The sequence below is a fragment of the Artibeus jamaicensis genome, unplaced genomic scaffold, assembly GCF_021234435.1.
Source record: "Artibeus jamaicensis isolate MK-2021 breed Jamaican fruit bat unplaced genomic scaffold, CSHL_Jam_final scaffold_3307, whole genome shotgun sequence".
Lineage (NCBI taxonomy): Eukaryota > Metazoa > Chordata > Mammalia > Chiroptera > Phyllostomidae > Artibeus > Artibeus jamaicensis.
This window is the reverse complement of record NW_026522040.1, coordinates 3739930-3756954: the sequence shown is the minus strand read 5'-3', so window position 1 is coordinate 3756954 and position 17025 is coordinate 3739930. Positions and strand designations below refer to the sequence as shown.

Below are 17025 nucleotides of genomic sequence, written 5' to 3'. Positions count from 1 at the left end.
GCCCAGCCCCCGACGTGCCAGGGTCCTGCCCAGAAAAGCCACCAGGACAGCAGCAGTCCTTACCGAGAAGACTGAGGTCCCCAGAAGGGATTTCAGCCTCCAGACCACCACATCACCTCAATCGCATGAGCCAGTTCCTTTAAAAAGCCTCCTTCCCCGCCCCTCCTCCTCTCCCTCCCTCCCTCCCTCCCTCCACATAGAACCTTACTGGTTCTGTTTCTCTGCAAAACCTAATACAGATTTATCTAGTATTAAGCCCATATATTTGTATAATATTATACACTTTTAAAGAATGCTTTAAAAAACAGTGCCATCTGACCCAATTATCAAAACTGTTCCAACTCAAATATAAAAGTAAAAATGCCCTGAATAATTATAAAGAACTCTATAGGCACAGGTAGGAAAAAAAAGATCAAATTGAATTAGAGCACTACACACTGAGTTAAGTACTTTCATTCCTTTAAAGTTAATCAGTCTCTCTTTCCAATCTGTATTTCAACCATCAGCATTAAGCATGATATATACCAATTCCTCCCACTAAAATATCAATTTGATAGGACTGGAACTTTTTAAAATGTTTTGCTGTATCCCCAGCATAGAGACCACAGCGCCTAGCATTATAGCAGGCTTTCAATATATAATTCTCTAATGAGTACAAATGCAAATGAAATACACACACAGGTAAACACTGAGGGAAACACAAGAATAAAAAAATCACTCTTGCCAAATTAATGGGGACTGATTATCATAGGCAAGTTATGTTTTAAATTATAAATTATAAAAATCAAAACTCTTCATTATGATTCCACATTAGTGCAATCAGAGTCATTAAAATCATACAATAGGGTCTGGTCCATCAACGATCATTATTCGATGTCCATACTTCTGCCTGCTTGTTTCGAGGTAAGAACAGAGAGAGACCAGGAACACGTACCCACTCTCTCAGCCGTCATAACAGTGGCCTTGCAGATCCCTGATGAACCTGAGAGGGATGGGCCTTCTCACTAGCATTTAAGAGAGATTATGGCACAGGGCCTCAGTTTCACTGTCTAGAAGTTATAATGGTGATCTTTGCCAAACTACCGAGGCGTCTTAGGTGAGAAGGTAGATAAATGGTAGAAAAGGCCACTGAGAAACTGTCACATGTAAAGGGACACAGAGGAGATGGGTTCCACAAAGATTAGCATATGTCCACACAGTCCTGTTGAAGAGCCACCTGTCCCAATGCCCTCTGGGTGTCTGGCTTCCGCAGCAGGGGGCAGCACAGTCCTCAGTGGGGCTTCTAACCCCACCCAGCCCCATGGGGAGAGAGAGCCCCAGCCTTCTCATTCTCCAGCCTGCAACCCCTGCAGCCTGTCTGGAAATCACCACTGAAGAAGATACAAACCACCACGGACGCTAGAGATTTAGGTGCCGATCCACCCTCTGTCACTTCATCCCTAAAAGCCCTGGGCCACCTTTGTTACAAGTGCAAGGAAGTTGGGTAAGGGTGATTTCTACAGTCCCTTCAAGGTCTGGAGCCCTAACAGCAACCCTGACTTGGTGGGGCTCCCCTCATGGGGCACGCACACCCTTCTCAATTCCGCTGCTAGCACGCGGCACAGGGGTTGTTGCTGGGAACAGCATCAGGGCACCTTTCAGAAGGCCCTGGGCAAGGAATTAATTACTTGGGTGAAATAAGTACTTCCCATTTAGAAACCTCGTTTGTCAACAGCCTCTGAAGGTTAGAGAGATGTACCTGTCAACTAAAAGGCTAAATTGTCACGTTAAAGTACGAATTACATCTGCCAAGAAGACCGTGCACATGGTACCTCCTGCCAAGCCAAGACAGGCCCTTCCTGCAGGCCAGCGATGTGGCTTCAGGACCTGCCAGGGCGCTGGCGTGAGCCCCGGGCTGCTCCAAGCACCTCCGCGGGAGGCGGGCACCCCTGGGACCAGACAACGGTCAGAGCAGGGCAGGGGCTTCCCATTTTGGATCTTTGCTTTCCTTCTATCTATGTAACTCTTCTAAAAGTAAAAATTAATGACTGATGGCGTCTACTTTTAACCATATATAATAAATTAATAGTTATTCAACTCAGAGAATCAATAAAACAGAAGTATTTTCTAAATGTAAAACAAAAAATAAAATTTTGAACTCCTATACCAAGCTTTCTGTCTGTTTATACAGATATTAAAGAGCATGCTGATTTTTTTCTATCAAATATCATGTTGTACACGCATCCCATGATACTAGTAATCTTTAAATCCTTAGTTTGAATCCTGAAAAGACTGGCACATTCTTCTGTAGACATGTTAATATATTCCACCAGTGACGGGCAAGTCTGAGGCTGGAGTCTCTGACAGCATATTTTGAACCTGATCATACGACAACTGTTTATTTCTCGCTTCTTTCGAAGTTACTGAAAAGGAGATGTCATACTGCAGTCCAGAAGCACAGAAAAGACCTCCCAAAATCGAAGTGCCCTGCCCAAGTAGAACCTTTAGGCCTTATAAAACCCCCACAGCGACAATGGGGCAATCGGGCTGAGACCTCACTGTGATAACTAGGAGATAACTCGCAACCTTTCACCCAGATAACAGATGTGTATCAATGGTGATCTTGCCAAATCACTCAGCACTTATCCTCCTTAATTCTATCTTGAAAGAGGAGAACAAGAATCCCTGGTCACACTGAGACACAGATGAGGCCATGCCAAATCAGTGAAAAGTATATTTTGGGGGAGGCATAATCGAGCAGCAACATCAAATCACATCAGAACTCCACCTACATGCGGGGTGAGTTCCAACCCCCCAAAACTGGGTTACACTCACACATTCCAGAACCTCTTCCAACCTCCTGCAATGCACATGCTGCAGACCTGGACAAAGAGCTCCCGAAACCTTGCATCAAACTGTGGACACCACAGAATATCCCCCTGATACACAGCTGCCTGCTGTGTGTTAATGGTTCTGGAAAAACTGGAAAGGCACGAGCAAAAGAATGAAACTAGACTACAGTTTACCTCCATGCACAAAAATTAATTCAAAATAAATCAAAGACCTAAATATAAGACCTGAAACAATACGTTACATAGAAGAAAACATAGGCCCTAAACTTTCGGACCTTGGTCTTGGAGAAGATTTTCTGAACTTGACCCCAAGGGCGAGGGAAGTAAAAGCAAAATAAATGAATGGGACTGGTTAAACTGAAAAGCTTCTGCACATCGAAAGAAACGGCCAACAACACAAGAGGACTACCGAACAAATGGGAGAAGATATTTGTATATGAGAGTTCTAACAAGGAAAAAAATACATTTTTTAAAAAATGGTACAACATAACACCAAACAATCCAGTTTAAAAATGGGCGGAGAACCCGAACAGACACCTCTCGCAAGAAGACAGAGGAAGAGCCAGCAGATACTTGAAAGAACATTCAACTTCACTAACTCTCAGGGAAACGCAAACGACAACTGCAATGAGACAGAGCCTCGCAGCTGTTCAAGGGCTGTTACCAACAGGACAGGTCACACAGTGTTGCAGAGGATGTGGAGAGAATGGGAGCCCACACCCACTGCGCGTGGGAAGGTAAGCTGGTGCAGGCACTGTGGGAAACAGAATGGAAGCCCCTCAAAAAACTGAAATCGTTACCATCATGACCCAGCAATCCCCCTTCTGGGACATCTACCCCCAAGTTCAAAAACATCTATCTGCAAAGAGACATGCACCCTATGTTCACTGCAGTGGCATTCACAGTGGCCAACACATGCAGACCACCCCCCACCCCAGCCAAGGAGCCCAGCGGGTCAGAGCGCGGTCCGACGTGCCGCGGGTGCGGGTTCACTCAGGGCACACACCGGCATCGGCCGACGAATGCGTAGCTAAGTGGACGACAGCACCGATGTTTCTGTCTGTCTCTGCCTCTTTCTCTCCCTAAAAAAACTTTAAAGATATGGAGACAACTGAAGTGTCCTCTGACAGATGATTAGATAAAGAAGATGTGATAAATATATGCTATGGAACACTACTCAGCTATAAGAGAAGATGAGCCCTGCCATTTGTGACAACATGGATGGACTGTGAGAATATTATGCCACGTGAAAAAGTCAGTCAGAAAAGCCAGGAAGCACATGATTTCACTTGTATGTGAGATACGAAACTGGAGCTCAAAGACACAGACCACAGTATGATGGTTACCAGAGGAAAGGGGGTGAAGGCGGAAAAGGGTCCAAACATATGGTGACGGACGACAATTTGACGTTGGTGGTGGGCACACAATGCAATACAGAGATGGTGCACAGAAACGCACACTTGACCCCTATGCAACCTTATTAATCAATGTCACCCCAGTAAGTGTAACTAAAAGTACACAGTACAATTTAAACATTTGAAAAATATGACACACATAGGCAAGGTGGAGCTAAATACTAAAATTTTAAAAATTCCACAATTTCTAATGAGTTGAACAAATAAATGGAACATAAAGAACACGTTTTAAAAAGATGAATGTTTGGACTTAGAGGTAGCAAAAGGGTTTAATCCAATATAACCCAGAAATTTAGGATGTTTAATAGTCATTTCTTAGAGGCAGAAAATAGATCAACTTGTATCTTTTAATTTAATTGTGTAGATATTTTTAAATGGTACCAATCAATCTACGTTTATTCTGCTGGCAAGGCCTGCATTTTCATTCTGGGCCAACAAGTAAGTATCAGCAGAAAGGCCCCACCCTCGCACCTGCAAGAGGAAGACACTCTCTCTGACCCTTCAGTGCAGTGACTGCCCACAGGACACCTGCCTGCGCACACCTACCACTAAACCACTTCTACTAATCAGAGTAACTTTTCAGCAACAAAAGTCAATTTAGCCAAGAAAACAGAGCCTTTCAACTTTAAATATTTTTCTTTTTTTACATGGACTTTTTCTTAAATTACTAAAGTAAATTAAAATAAATGTGACGCTTGGAATTGGTAACCTATTCATAAGCAAAATTACTTTATGAAAAGTCAATTTATAAGTATATAGAACTTTGCATTCTAAGAGTTCCTGTATTTATATATGTCTTTTTTTCTTCAAGGTAGCACACTTGAAAGAAAAGCAGATTAGTGGCCTCGTCCTCGTTTTAAACAGAGATAGAAATAAAGAACACAAAATAAAAAAAAGCAATTTGCTTAAAATTACATGGAGTAGTACCTGGAGGGGTGGGGGCAGAGAAAGAGCTATTTGAGATTAAATTATTGTTCAAAAAACTCTGCAGAAAAGGGTTTGCTCGTTGACAATATGAATGATACAACATGGATGTCCACTGTTTCAAAGACGCAGGATCGATAGAGATGCTGATGAAAGCATTTAAGCTGTTTCAGCTGGAGTTCATGAAAGAAAATATCCAGAAAAACTGTTTCCTCGCCCACAATATAAAGTATTAATCTACATGCCTGAAACTTCTCAGCCTGCTTCACTCGTCCATTCTGCTCTCCTGTTTCCGAAAACTCCAGCAAAGACACAAGAATTCGAAAACTGAAGACCCCATGGCATTCTTGATCCCGTGGTTTGCAGATCGCGTTTAAAATGCTCTACGACATGACACCAGACAATCCTACAATGTGCCCTGTTCTAGGAGGAAAACAGTACTGTGAAGAACATTGTTGGAATCTGGATTAAAAATTAAAGTATTTCATCACTGCAAATTTCGTGACTTAGACAACTACACTTGGTTCTATGAGAAACACACTAATGTGTAAAGCGTAGGTGTATTAAGGGGCAAACTGTCATGATGTCTGCAACCCGTGCTCAGTGGCTCACAAAACATGTGTGAGTGTGAGAGAGAGTGTGTGTGTAGAAAGAGAATGACAAAGCAAGTGGAAAAATGTTTAACAGTAGAAAAATCTGAGTCAAATTCTTTGACCTTAAAACTCTTCTGCAAGCTAAAAATTAATTATAAGTAAAGAATATAAGAAATAAACTTTTAAATCCTATTTCTTACAGCATCTTAAAAAATGCCTTTACCACATGCCTATACACAAGTACAGTACACACACACACAAACACATCCATGATCTACTGATGTTTATACTCAGCTTCTAATTGTAAATAGTAAACTTAGAGTAAAAACTAGTTACCGGCTCTTTCCTATCATTCTACCAGAGCTGTGAGGAAAGAGGTGCAATTTTGGAAATGAACTATTTTTTATTACATTAATTAACCTGCTGTCAATAAAAATTATTTTTGGAGCTACTAAAATACATTAATAGTTATATAGCTATATCCCAAATTTGTTTATATATTTTTTAACTTAACAAATCTCCAAAGTGGTCAATGATTTAAACTTCTACTCAGGGCTTGACTTTACAAGAAAAACCTGTGGAATATCTTCACTTTAAATTTCTCTTGAAACTCAGTGGAAGCCCTGACCAGAGTGGCTCCGTTGGCTGAAGCATCGTCAGGAAAGCAAAGGTCGCGGGTTCAATTCCCAGTCAGGGCACGGGCCTCGGCTGAGGGTTCAGTCCCCCACAGGGGCACACACAAGAGGCAACCAACCCATGTTTCTCTCTCACGTCAATGTCTCTCTCCCTTTCTTTCTCCCTCCTTTTTCCTGTCTCTAAAAATAAAAATAAAATCTTTTAAAAAATTAATTGAAAACATAAAACACAAAATTGACTGAATCTGCTGCATGAGTAAAGTGGTCACTGCTAAAATATATTATTATATTTTCTCTTAAAGATAATGTATTGCAGCAAGCCTATCTCTGTTCTCAACAAGGATCCTACCAGATTAATGCATCTTTATTATCCAAAGCAGAAAGACGGTCATGTCATCTCTCAGCTCCCCTGAATACAGAGTTTAGAACGCACATTAAAAAAAGATAAGTTTCTGCCTTTGTGAACTGGTTTCTCTAAGGGCAAAGTACTTGCTACAAACCAGGTCTTCTGTATCTATATCAACCACCTCTCCCTACTACACCAGACCACAGCAAACTTTTTAAATAAGTCCACTCAAAATGACATTACAGAAATACACAATAACATTCCTTTTAGCCAGTGTCCTTTGCAATGCAGAGAGATTCACGGGGAAGAAATTTTCTGGAATACTGAACGGAAAACTTAATTCTAACATGTATTACTCCATTCCCTGTTCTTAACCAGACTGTTCTCGCCACCCAGGCCTACCACCCTCATAGTGACATGATTACGAATATACTGTTTCACCAGGGACGCCCAGGCCCAGTGGAGTGGCCAGGGCTGTCTCCCTCTCTGCTGAGAAGGCCCACCATGCCATGATGCTGTTTACTTTGCACATGTGTGTGCTTATCATGTGCATGCATTTTTAATGCCTTCTTCATGTCTGCAGTACTTTTAGCTGTGTCCACGTGCCTGTCTCTAAAAGTCCCCTAGGAGTGGGTCCAATCCACTACGGCTTAAAAACATAGCAATAGTAAATTTGCCAAATTTTGCCCCAAATAAGATCACCTAGGCAATGGGGATCCAATTTGGAGCTCTCTCCCTATGCAGCCTTTAGGTTCACAGTCTGTTGGCACCTGTTTCATCATCTGTAACAGGAATAATGCCCATTAATATCAAGAATTAATTAACACCAGGTAAGATAATGGACCCAAAAGCTTTCCATTAAATAAAAAGTACTAAAACCAAATATCATCTGTTTTCTGCTGTGATGCTGGTTCCTAATAAAGCTCACGAGCATGACGGCACCACCCGGAAACACTTTGTATTTCATTGTGGGTTTAAAGCTATGGTTCCAGGTGACCGGCTGGCTCTGTTCCTAAGAACCAGGCCAGCTAAGCAAATGGTGAAAGGATTAATGTGTAATGTCTAAGCAGAAAATGCATCTAAGTAGGTTTATTATCTCCAATAAAAGTGGCCCTGTGACACGGATTGGTGTTTTTTCTTATAGAGAGAATATTAAACACAAGTCTGGAATTAAATTCACAGCCCGTTTTAAATGAGCAGAGGGTATTTAGACATATAGATAAGTGTGGGACTTTGGAACCATTTGTCACAGAAGATGGAAGAATGGGAAGAAGTTAGCTTGAAAACTACTCTAAACTTTTGATCTAATCAACAAATTTCTGTGACAATGAAGACATCTGATAACTTTGCCACAAGTAATCATGAATTATTAGTGCTGATCATTCCATTACATTTTGTAGAAAACAGCTTGGTGCTGTGTGAGTAAATCAAATTCTGCCCGGGGCTATGTAGCTTACCTCGAATTATTTCAGAATCATCTAAAATGACTCATTTTTCTATTAAAATGATGAATGGGCTAAATGAGGTATGTAATAAATACTGCAGGTTTGTAAACAGATTCCTGCTCTCTAGAGAATGGAGGCCTTACTTCATTTAGTAATTCTGCCCCTCGTAATTTTCGGGAGAAGTCATCCTTAAAATACAGTTCGTACAGAAAAAAGTGGAGAGTCATAATGGAAAATAGGGAACGTCTTTATGGTTAAAGGAATAACCCAGGATACATGAACATATACTCTCCCATCCTCAAAGCAGAGCACAGCTCAAAACGCCAAGAAACTTATGTTTCTCTCTCACATCGATGTTTCTCTCCCTCCTTTTCCCTCTCTCTAAAAATAAGTAAATGAATAAACAAACACAGAAAGAGCAAACTCGGTTCCATTTAAGAATCATACCTTAGCAATAAAAACAGGTATGTATAGGAATAAATACAGAGCTATTCAAGAATGTCTAACATTATGAAGCATTTAACGTCCAGTAAACAAAAACGAAGCAGACCACATTGCACCTGGCATGTCACACACTCAACATCACTGCTGTACAACTCACTACTGAATCCACGAAACCACAGGTTCACACACGACAGGCTGGGAGCAACTCCCCACGGCTGTGTCAGAGCTGACACATCGAAGCCATCGAAGACAAAGTGGAAAGATCGATGCTGAACACAAAGGAACACATTTGCCTGACAGTCTCATTCAAAACACAATGTGCAAAACTCTTATTTGGGATTCCTAAAGACTGATGGAATTCACTATGCTTATGTTAAACTTTTAATTTGTTACAGGTTAAGGGGAACACTCAGGACCATATTTCTTAGCCTCTTCAGTAGGAATTGAGATTATGATGTTAGTTCAATAAAATTCCAAGGCCCTAATGATAGTTCATTTCAGACCAGGCAGTGAAGCAAATAAGTTAACAATAAATGCCAGGTCATTATAAAGAGATGGAATTATAACTAGCTCTTCGCACCATCTTTATCTATGGATTTTTACTCGGTGTTCTCCATACCTCACCGTGACACCCATAATGACCCGAGTGACGGGATGTCAATATGCTATTTATGGCAGGGCTACCACACAGGCCACTGCTCAAACAGACTTGCCCTGAGCCAACCAGCTTGCAAGAAATTTGATGCATTTTTGAAAGTGCATATTGGATGAACATATGACAGCACATCCTAAGCAGAGTTGCTCCTCATAATTGTCTTTAACACAACTAGTTGTTGGCAAGAACATCAACAGCATTATACTCAACTGTGCTATTTTATTCTCTAATCACTTTGTCACCAAGGTCAGACAGGCTGAGACAGTCCCTTAGAAAGAAGCAATAGGAGCAAATTGCAGTCACCTCTACATTGTGTCCACTGGACTGACTTGCCAGTCTTGACAGTGAAATTTAATCTCCGCTCCCAGAATGCTCAGCCATTCTCTTCTGCAGGCCCCTCCGTATCTGCTCTGCCTGCTGTCCTGCTTCTCTAAGGCTATTTGGTAAGGTTAAGATCCTAGGAAATTCTGCAGAGCTGCATGAGTAGGGTATTTGACTACATACACTTGAGAAAAAGATGTTCAGCTGGTTAAGTTTTCGGTATATGAACAATACTGAAATCTGTAATAACAGTCCTGTTCTTTCTCTGGGTCTTTAACGTAAAGGCTAGGCTGGCAGACTGAGACAAAACATGTCTCCTTCCTACTGCAATAGCAAACTACCATACCTGAAGCTGCCCTGGCCCTCCCGGGCTAACACTCTATGATTAACAATCCCTTCACAGAGCTCTATGCATACCATCTGGCAATAATAATGTTGCCTTAATGCACACAGGAAGTCAGGGCCACGCATAATAACAAAGAACATAAAGAGAAAAGATGCCTTGTGCTGGAAATGACAATGGCCTGCTGAAGCCATGCACACAGAAAGCACAAGGCTGCAGCGCACTCTGCTCCCACCTGTTTTGAGGGATGCTGCCCTTTAAATTTCCTGATAAGATAGCAACTGAATGAGGAATGGAGACTTGCAGATGGATCCCAGGTCCCATTCTTACTAATAATATTGAGGAAAATATATCAAACTGGCTTAGATCCCCCGAAACATAAAGGAGAAACTCTGCATTTAAAACAGTGCCCAAAAGCACAACTCAGAACCACCAACTTCATTTTTGAAATTGAAAGCAAATTAATACTCCATGCATGTGGAAACAGTTGGGGCTTAGCATCTACAGCGGGGGTGTCAAATTCATTTTCACTGGGGGCCACATCAGCTGCACGGTTGCCTTCAAAGGACCGAAGGTAATTTTAGGGCTGTATAAATGTAACGACTCCTTAACTAGGGGCAAGGAGCTCAGCACTGCTGCCGAGTAGAAACAAGGGGCCGGACTGGATTCGGCCCACGGGCCTTGTGTCTGCCACCTGTGGTCTGAAGCAAGAAGGCTGGGCACGCAGCACGTATAACCCAGAGGGATCGCATTGGCAGGAGTTAAAATCAAAGTACTAAATTGTACCCCAAAAATAGCAAAAAATAAAAATTAAAAATGTAAGCATCTTCAAGTGCCAAGAAAAGAACCCAGGACAACTGCTGCTACACTGTCACTTCATTCATCGGGATAATTTCAATGACACTAAAAGCCCCAACTGATCACTCACTGCTTCTTACACAGAACATAGGGCATAAACCTTATGATCATGTTAAAATTACAAGCCCAACTGTATCCTTTGCCCTTGGGCAGGACCTCACTTATATTTGGACAGTGGTGGTGTTCTTATCAACTTTAGTCATTCCCCTCCAGATCCCACATTCAAAACCTTTTTCTCTTTTACCATGAAATCTCGATTGTCACAGTTTGAAGCACAAACAAAACACTAAAAAGGACACAGCACAAAATTAATCAATTCTTCCTGATTGCTTCACTGGTGCATTTCAGACAAAAAGGAAACTAGGGATGAAAAGTGACAATTTGGTGAAACAGTCACTTAAATTTGCAAAAACTAGATTTATGCATCCACCTGCCATCCTTTTCAGTGTTTTTTTTCTAGACCCTATGAGGCCTTACAAATTCAAAATTATAACACAAATAGAAAAATAAGCCCAAGGTGACCTTCCCCACAAACCCTACACTTGCCTGGAGACTCTGAGGAAAAGCAACAGGTTTCCTTCACCTGCGCATCTCCAGCAACTAACAGGGCCTGGCACAGAGTTTAATAAACTGATGAGGGAGGGGAACGTGGAAAGGGACCCAAATACCTAATGATCTGGCGAGTGACCCCTGAACGGACAGAGACAGTCCAGGGGTCTATGGAACTCACAGCCTCAGCCGTGCCTACTTCCTCCACCTCCTCCTCCAACACTCCTTGCACATCCCGCTCGGCAGCTCCTGCGGTGCCCCACCGCCCCACGCTTCCCTGCTTTTGCCTGCACCATCACAGGCCGGACCACCCCGACTCCTCAACCCCACGAGCAGTTCCTACACGTCAGAACTCAGCTCAGGCACCACTTCCCTAGGAAATCTTTTCTGTTCGTCCCCATTTCCTCTCCTCCCATTTCCAGGGCTTGAGTAAATTCCATTTATTTAATCAACAAGTTGTTGTTGACTGTTCACTCTGTGCTAGGCACTGATAAATATTAGGCACTCAAGTGTGTGTTGACTGAGTAAATGAAGATGTAGCAATGAGTTAAGAGAAAGCCCTTTTCACAAAAGTGAGACTTCTCACAGAAATGTAAGCAGCATGGCTCTATACCAGACTTAACACTTTTTAACGTTATTTTAAATATATCTGTCTCCCACATTATACTGTGAATTCTCTAAGGACAGGATTTTGTCTTTTCATTTTTATGTCTCCACAATCTAACATACAGTAAGTACTCAATAAAACGTCTGTCCAAAGAATGAAGAATAGTATTGCACATTTAAGTTTATAAACTCCAGAATATTTCATAACTACTCCCTTAAGTAGGGCTTCTTTTCAAGTTTAAATTTAAGGAGAAATGACTAACGTTGAAACAGCCTAATTAGAGAAGAAAAAAGAGTTGATCAAATTTTAATTGACATTTTAAAAAAGAAATCAAATATAATTGCAAAGTCAGAAGAAGGCAACTCCCTGCTCTTTGATGTGTGTGTGTGTGTGTGTGTGTGTGAGTATATATATATATATATATACACACACACACAAAAAAAACCCTAATGACAGAGCAAATTAGATTTATATGCATGATATCTTAGAAGATACACAAAATGGCAAATCACATTAACTGTACGGGGTTCCTCTTTTTTTGGTCTTCATTCTTTACAAAGGTACTTTCCTGCTCCTAAGAAGCATGGCTTTAATGTGAATTTTAATTAATATTTCGTGGAGGTAAAATGATGGGTGAACTGCCTCCCCCGAACCTCTGGGTAAACTCAGCTGACTGAAATACTGGTACCGGTCAGAGGCAGGAGGAGGCGCTGGTGCGCTCTTCTTGAATCTAAAGCAGGATTTATGGCTTCTCCAGCTAAAGCAATACTTCCAAAGGGGAAAGTTTCGATCGGATCCTATCTTAAACCTTCAACAACAGGGCGACCATGACACTGCCCCTCAAAGAGCTTTAAGAAAGCCAGCTGCTACAACTGTGGGGAGAAAGCCTGAGCTCACATCTAAGGAGACAGCCATCTAAATGGCAGCTGTCGGGGAGGGGGAGGGGACGAGAGGGAAGGAGGCGTTGGTTTTATTTGACGGTACCAACATCACATCAGTTTGGGGATTTTCCCCCCTAGTTTTCCTGAAAGACAGCTTTCCAATTCCTTCGAATGTGTGAAACCTACCTAACCTTTACTTTCGCACAGGCTGCAACACTGGGGTTCTAGATAAAGAGGAACAAATCAATGTTTGGCCATCTCTCAGAGTCCCACATCTTAGGGTTAAGGACGACAGGAGCAGGAACTCAGCACTCACAGCGGATCGATGTTAATGTTCCTGGGGTGACTCTCACGTGACTCACAGGTTCAGAGGATGCCCGCTCCCCCAGCCTGGCATTAAAATCAGGGACGACAGAAGGCTTGAAGGTCCACACCCCTCTTTTTAGAAGGCGGTGGGGTACGGAATCGGAAAACCCAGGCGGCACCCATGGGGGGAAAGCCAAAGGGAACTTCATAACCCTAAACATTAATTATATGTGCAATATTGCTTAGTTTCTTGGTAACTTTTTCTAGCTTTCAATTGTGGTAAAATACACATAAAATTTACCATCTCAACCATTTAGAAGGGTACACACAGTTCAGGAATGTAAAGTACATTCCCACTGCTGTGCAGCCAATCTCCAGGATCCTCTTCATGCTGCAAAACGAGAACCCCACACCCGTTAAAAAGCTCTCCCCCGTCCCTCTGCGCCAGCTCCTGGCACCCACACTTTCACTCACTGTCCCCAGGAATCTCAGGACTCGGGAAACCTCACGCAGGGGGGCCGCACAGTATCTTTTGTGACCGGCTGGTTTCATTTAGCACAATGTCCTCAGGGCGCATCGCGCTGCCGGACGTGTCAGAATCTCCTTCCTTCTTGAGGCTGAACGCCATTCCACGGCCTGGACACACCGCCTTTTCCTTTATCCATCCACTCATCTGCTGTACCACCCGTGGGCCGCTTCCACTGTCTGGCTACTGTGAACGACGCAGCTATGAGCGTGGGCGAGCAAATATCTCTGAGACCTTCTTTCTCTTCTTCTGGGTGCATACCCAGAAGCAGGACGGCTGAAACGCGTAATAATTCTATCCCTCAATTTCCGGAGGGGCTGCCACGCTGCCGTCCACAGCGGCCGAGCCCTGTTACTTTCCCACAACGTCACTGTCAACCTTGTCATCGTCTGTCCTTTTGACAGCAGCCATCTTGATGGATGTGAGGGGGGGTCCCTTAATAATTTTTATATTTTCCAAGTTCTCTACAATGTCCTATATGATTTTAATAGTTAGAGGAAAATCTAGTGAAATATACTCAACCATTAAAAATGATCACACAAATATATACTTATTGGTATAGAAAGACCTTTACCATAGAGTCTAATTTTTTCAATGTGAAGGCTATGGTAAGAGTTATACAAGACTATGTTTATTATCACCTATGGTTGGGGATATACATATACCCATACTAATATAAATGTTTTTTTACAGACTTAATGGAGTGTGAAAAGAATATAAAAACAGTAAGCCGAAAACTTCACAGTAATTTTTCTCTGGAGAGCAGTAATTTAAGTGATTTAATGTTCTTGTGTCTGTTTTCTGACCCTGACCCACTGAACATGTGTGTTTTCTATAATAACGAATAATTACAATAAAGGGGCAGTTTGATAAATATGTTTGGAGTCATGGGGTACCAAAATTACTGTACACGGCCATGTTCCTGTGGCCACAAACTACTGCTCAAATGTCTGACCCTCTACATTAGATGCAATCCTAGTAGAGAGAAGAGTGATTCAACGATAAGAGGCAAGAGCTGCTGCACAAAGAAAAATGCCAACCAAGGACCCTTGCACCGCCTAGCAACTAAGAAGCTTAACCCCACATTCCCCAACCACACGCACCACGGACCATCTCCACTCCACCCTGGCCTTCCAATTAGGAGGCTGTGACGCCGGTGAAAATGACTCTCAGGAGTAGAGCAGCTATTGGCAGTGACTGCCTTACTCAGCACTATTGTCTTTAATTCTAAAATTATCCCCCCTTTGTGACAAACGGCCATCCTGCCACATCACCCAGCCTCAATTCCACTCAACCTGTGCCGTTCTTCACGGTGGCTACCAGCCAGTCACCTGACATTCCTTAATCCATCACCTCTATTCTAGCTCCATGGCTTCCTCATTCAGCCTGGACCCTGGGTGACTCACCGAAACAGTGGCTTCATCACACACTAAGTTCCTTTCATTCTTTTTTAAGAGGGATAGTCATAGATTAGCCTTTCAAAGAAAGGACCAAGAGAGAGATCAGGAGAACAGAAACTGACCCTCTTCCTGAAATTTCTAACAATTCCCCACCGCCTGCTGAACTAAGAACACCCTCCCAGTCGTGCGTTCACAGTTCTGTAGCACAGAATCACAGCTGACTGCCCCGTGAGTTCTCACCGACGAGCACTAACAGTTCTGAGGAGTTGCTCGTGGTTTCTAGGAAGGGCTGAAGTGGGGCGTGAGCAGTCGGGACCCGGGCCTCATCCAGAGCACTTCTTCTTTTATCCAACAATGGGAAACTGTTTAATAAACTATGTTGCACACAGAACACAGAATATTATTGGCCATTAAACACTACATTTCAGAAGAACATTTGGTTACATATAAGAAAATGTTCCTGATGCTCAACACTACATAAAGCATTATCCAAGTTCTTAAATATGTAACAGACCTAGGAAGAAAAACTGTTCATTCAGAGGGAAATACATCCCAGTGTCAACAGTGGTTGCATGAGAATGACAGACTGATGGGTGCCTTTTAAGTTTTTCTTTCTATTAATAATCATTTTTAGACATGCTTATGTAATCTTTAAAATTAAAAAAAAAGTTTTAATTCTTCTTTTCTTAAAAAAAAAAAGGTTCCCCCAGCCTGACCAGTGTAGCTCAATGGTTGGAGCATCGTCCCACAAAGCAAAAGGTCGCCAGTTCCATTCCCGACCAGGGCACACGCCTGGGTTGCAGGTTCAGTCCCCGGTCGAGACGCGTACAAGAGGCCATTGATGGGTGCTTCTCCCTCACATTTCACCCTTTCTTTCTCCCTCCATTCCCCTCTCTCTAAAAGTAAATAAATAAAATATTAAAAAACCCAATGGCTCCCCAAAGTTCTGGCTCTATGTTTTCCCCTTTCTAAGTCCCAGAGAGTGACGGACCTTTGCCGGACACCTCCCAGACGAACAGCCAACGGTTGCCAGAGCAGGCCCAGGGTTGTCAGTACAGAGAAGTCAGAGGGGAGGGAGGAGGGCCACTGCACACACACACACCACCCCTTCAGGCAAGATGCGGGACCTGTGTCTCCGCACTGACTCGTACTGTACTCGTTCTGAAGGTACCTGCCTTAAAAAGTCCTTCATGGTTAATCTCAGCAAACTGTCCACTATTTGTAAACGGCAAAGGAAACCTCAGCAAAGGAACATGAGTTTTATCCACACTAATTGTTGGCATGGAGCACGGAGCTGTTCCCAAACATCAGGGATTTCCCCGTGAACTGGACACTTCTCTTCGGTTTTTAATGCTTACCAGGTGCTTTGCCTTGGTGCGCTCCTCCTCACTGGACACCCGCTCTCGGAGGATAGCCCTGGTCAGCTGCTCGTTGGCCAGCGCCCTCTCGCGCTCCAGGTCTTTGCCTTGCTTTAGTCTGAAAAGACAAGAAAGGTCTAACTAACAAAGAAAACACTTCATAGTTGACATTGTTTTTTAATGAAATACTTAAATAAAAATAGAACCAGTTGAAATCACCTTGACCTCCAGTTTATCAAAAGCAAGTGCCTTTTCTAGTAAATCCCCATGCAAACTTTCCTGGGCATTTAAAACAATTCAAATACATGCAGTTTATCCACATGACTGCCAAGCTGGTTTTGGCAGAGGTCTTCTTCTTTGTCTAAAGAAGACAAAGGTCTTCTTATGTGAAACTGAAATCTGCCCACCTAAAAATTCCATCCCTGGTGCCCCTATCTGCCCTCTGGAGATATAAATAAGAAATCTAATTAACGAGCCATTGACAGGACAAATATTTGAAAGTGACCATCTCTTCCATCTCAAAACGGGCTGAAATCAACTGCTCGTGGAACACGCAGCAGGCGCTGTAGGAGGCGCTGGGGGTGCAGT

General features: G+C 42.7%; 1 protein-coding gene across 1 annotated transcript in view; it reads right to left on the bottom strand.

Annotated features, from left to right (window-relative positions):
• CHCHD3 (coiled-coil-helix-coiled-coil-helix domain containing 3) overlaps positions 1-17025 on the bottom strand; it is a 262793-nt gene that overhangs the window by 152893 nt on the left and 92875 nt on the right. The window contains exon 4 of the mRNA XM_037165866.2: positions 16438-16555. Coding sequence (XP_037021761.1) covers positions 16438-16555 — 118 coding nt within the window. The remainder of the gene's footprint in view (positions 1-16437; positions 16556-17025) is intronic.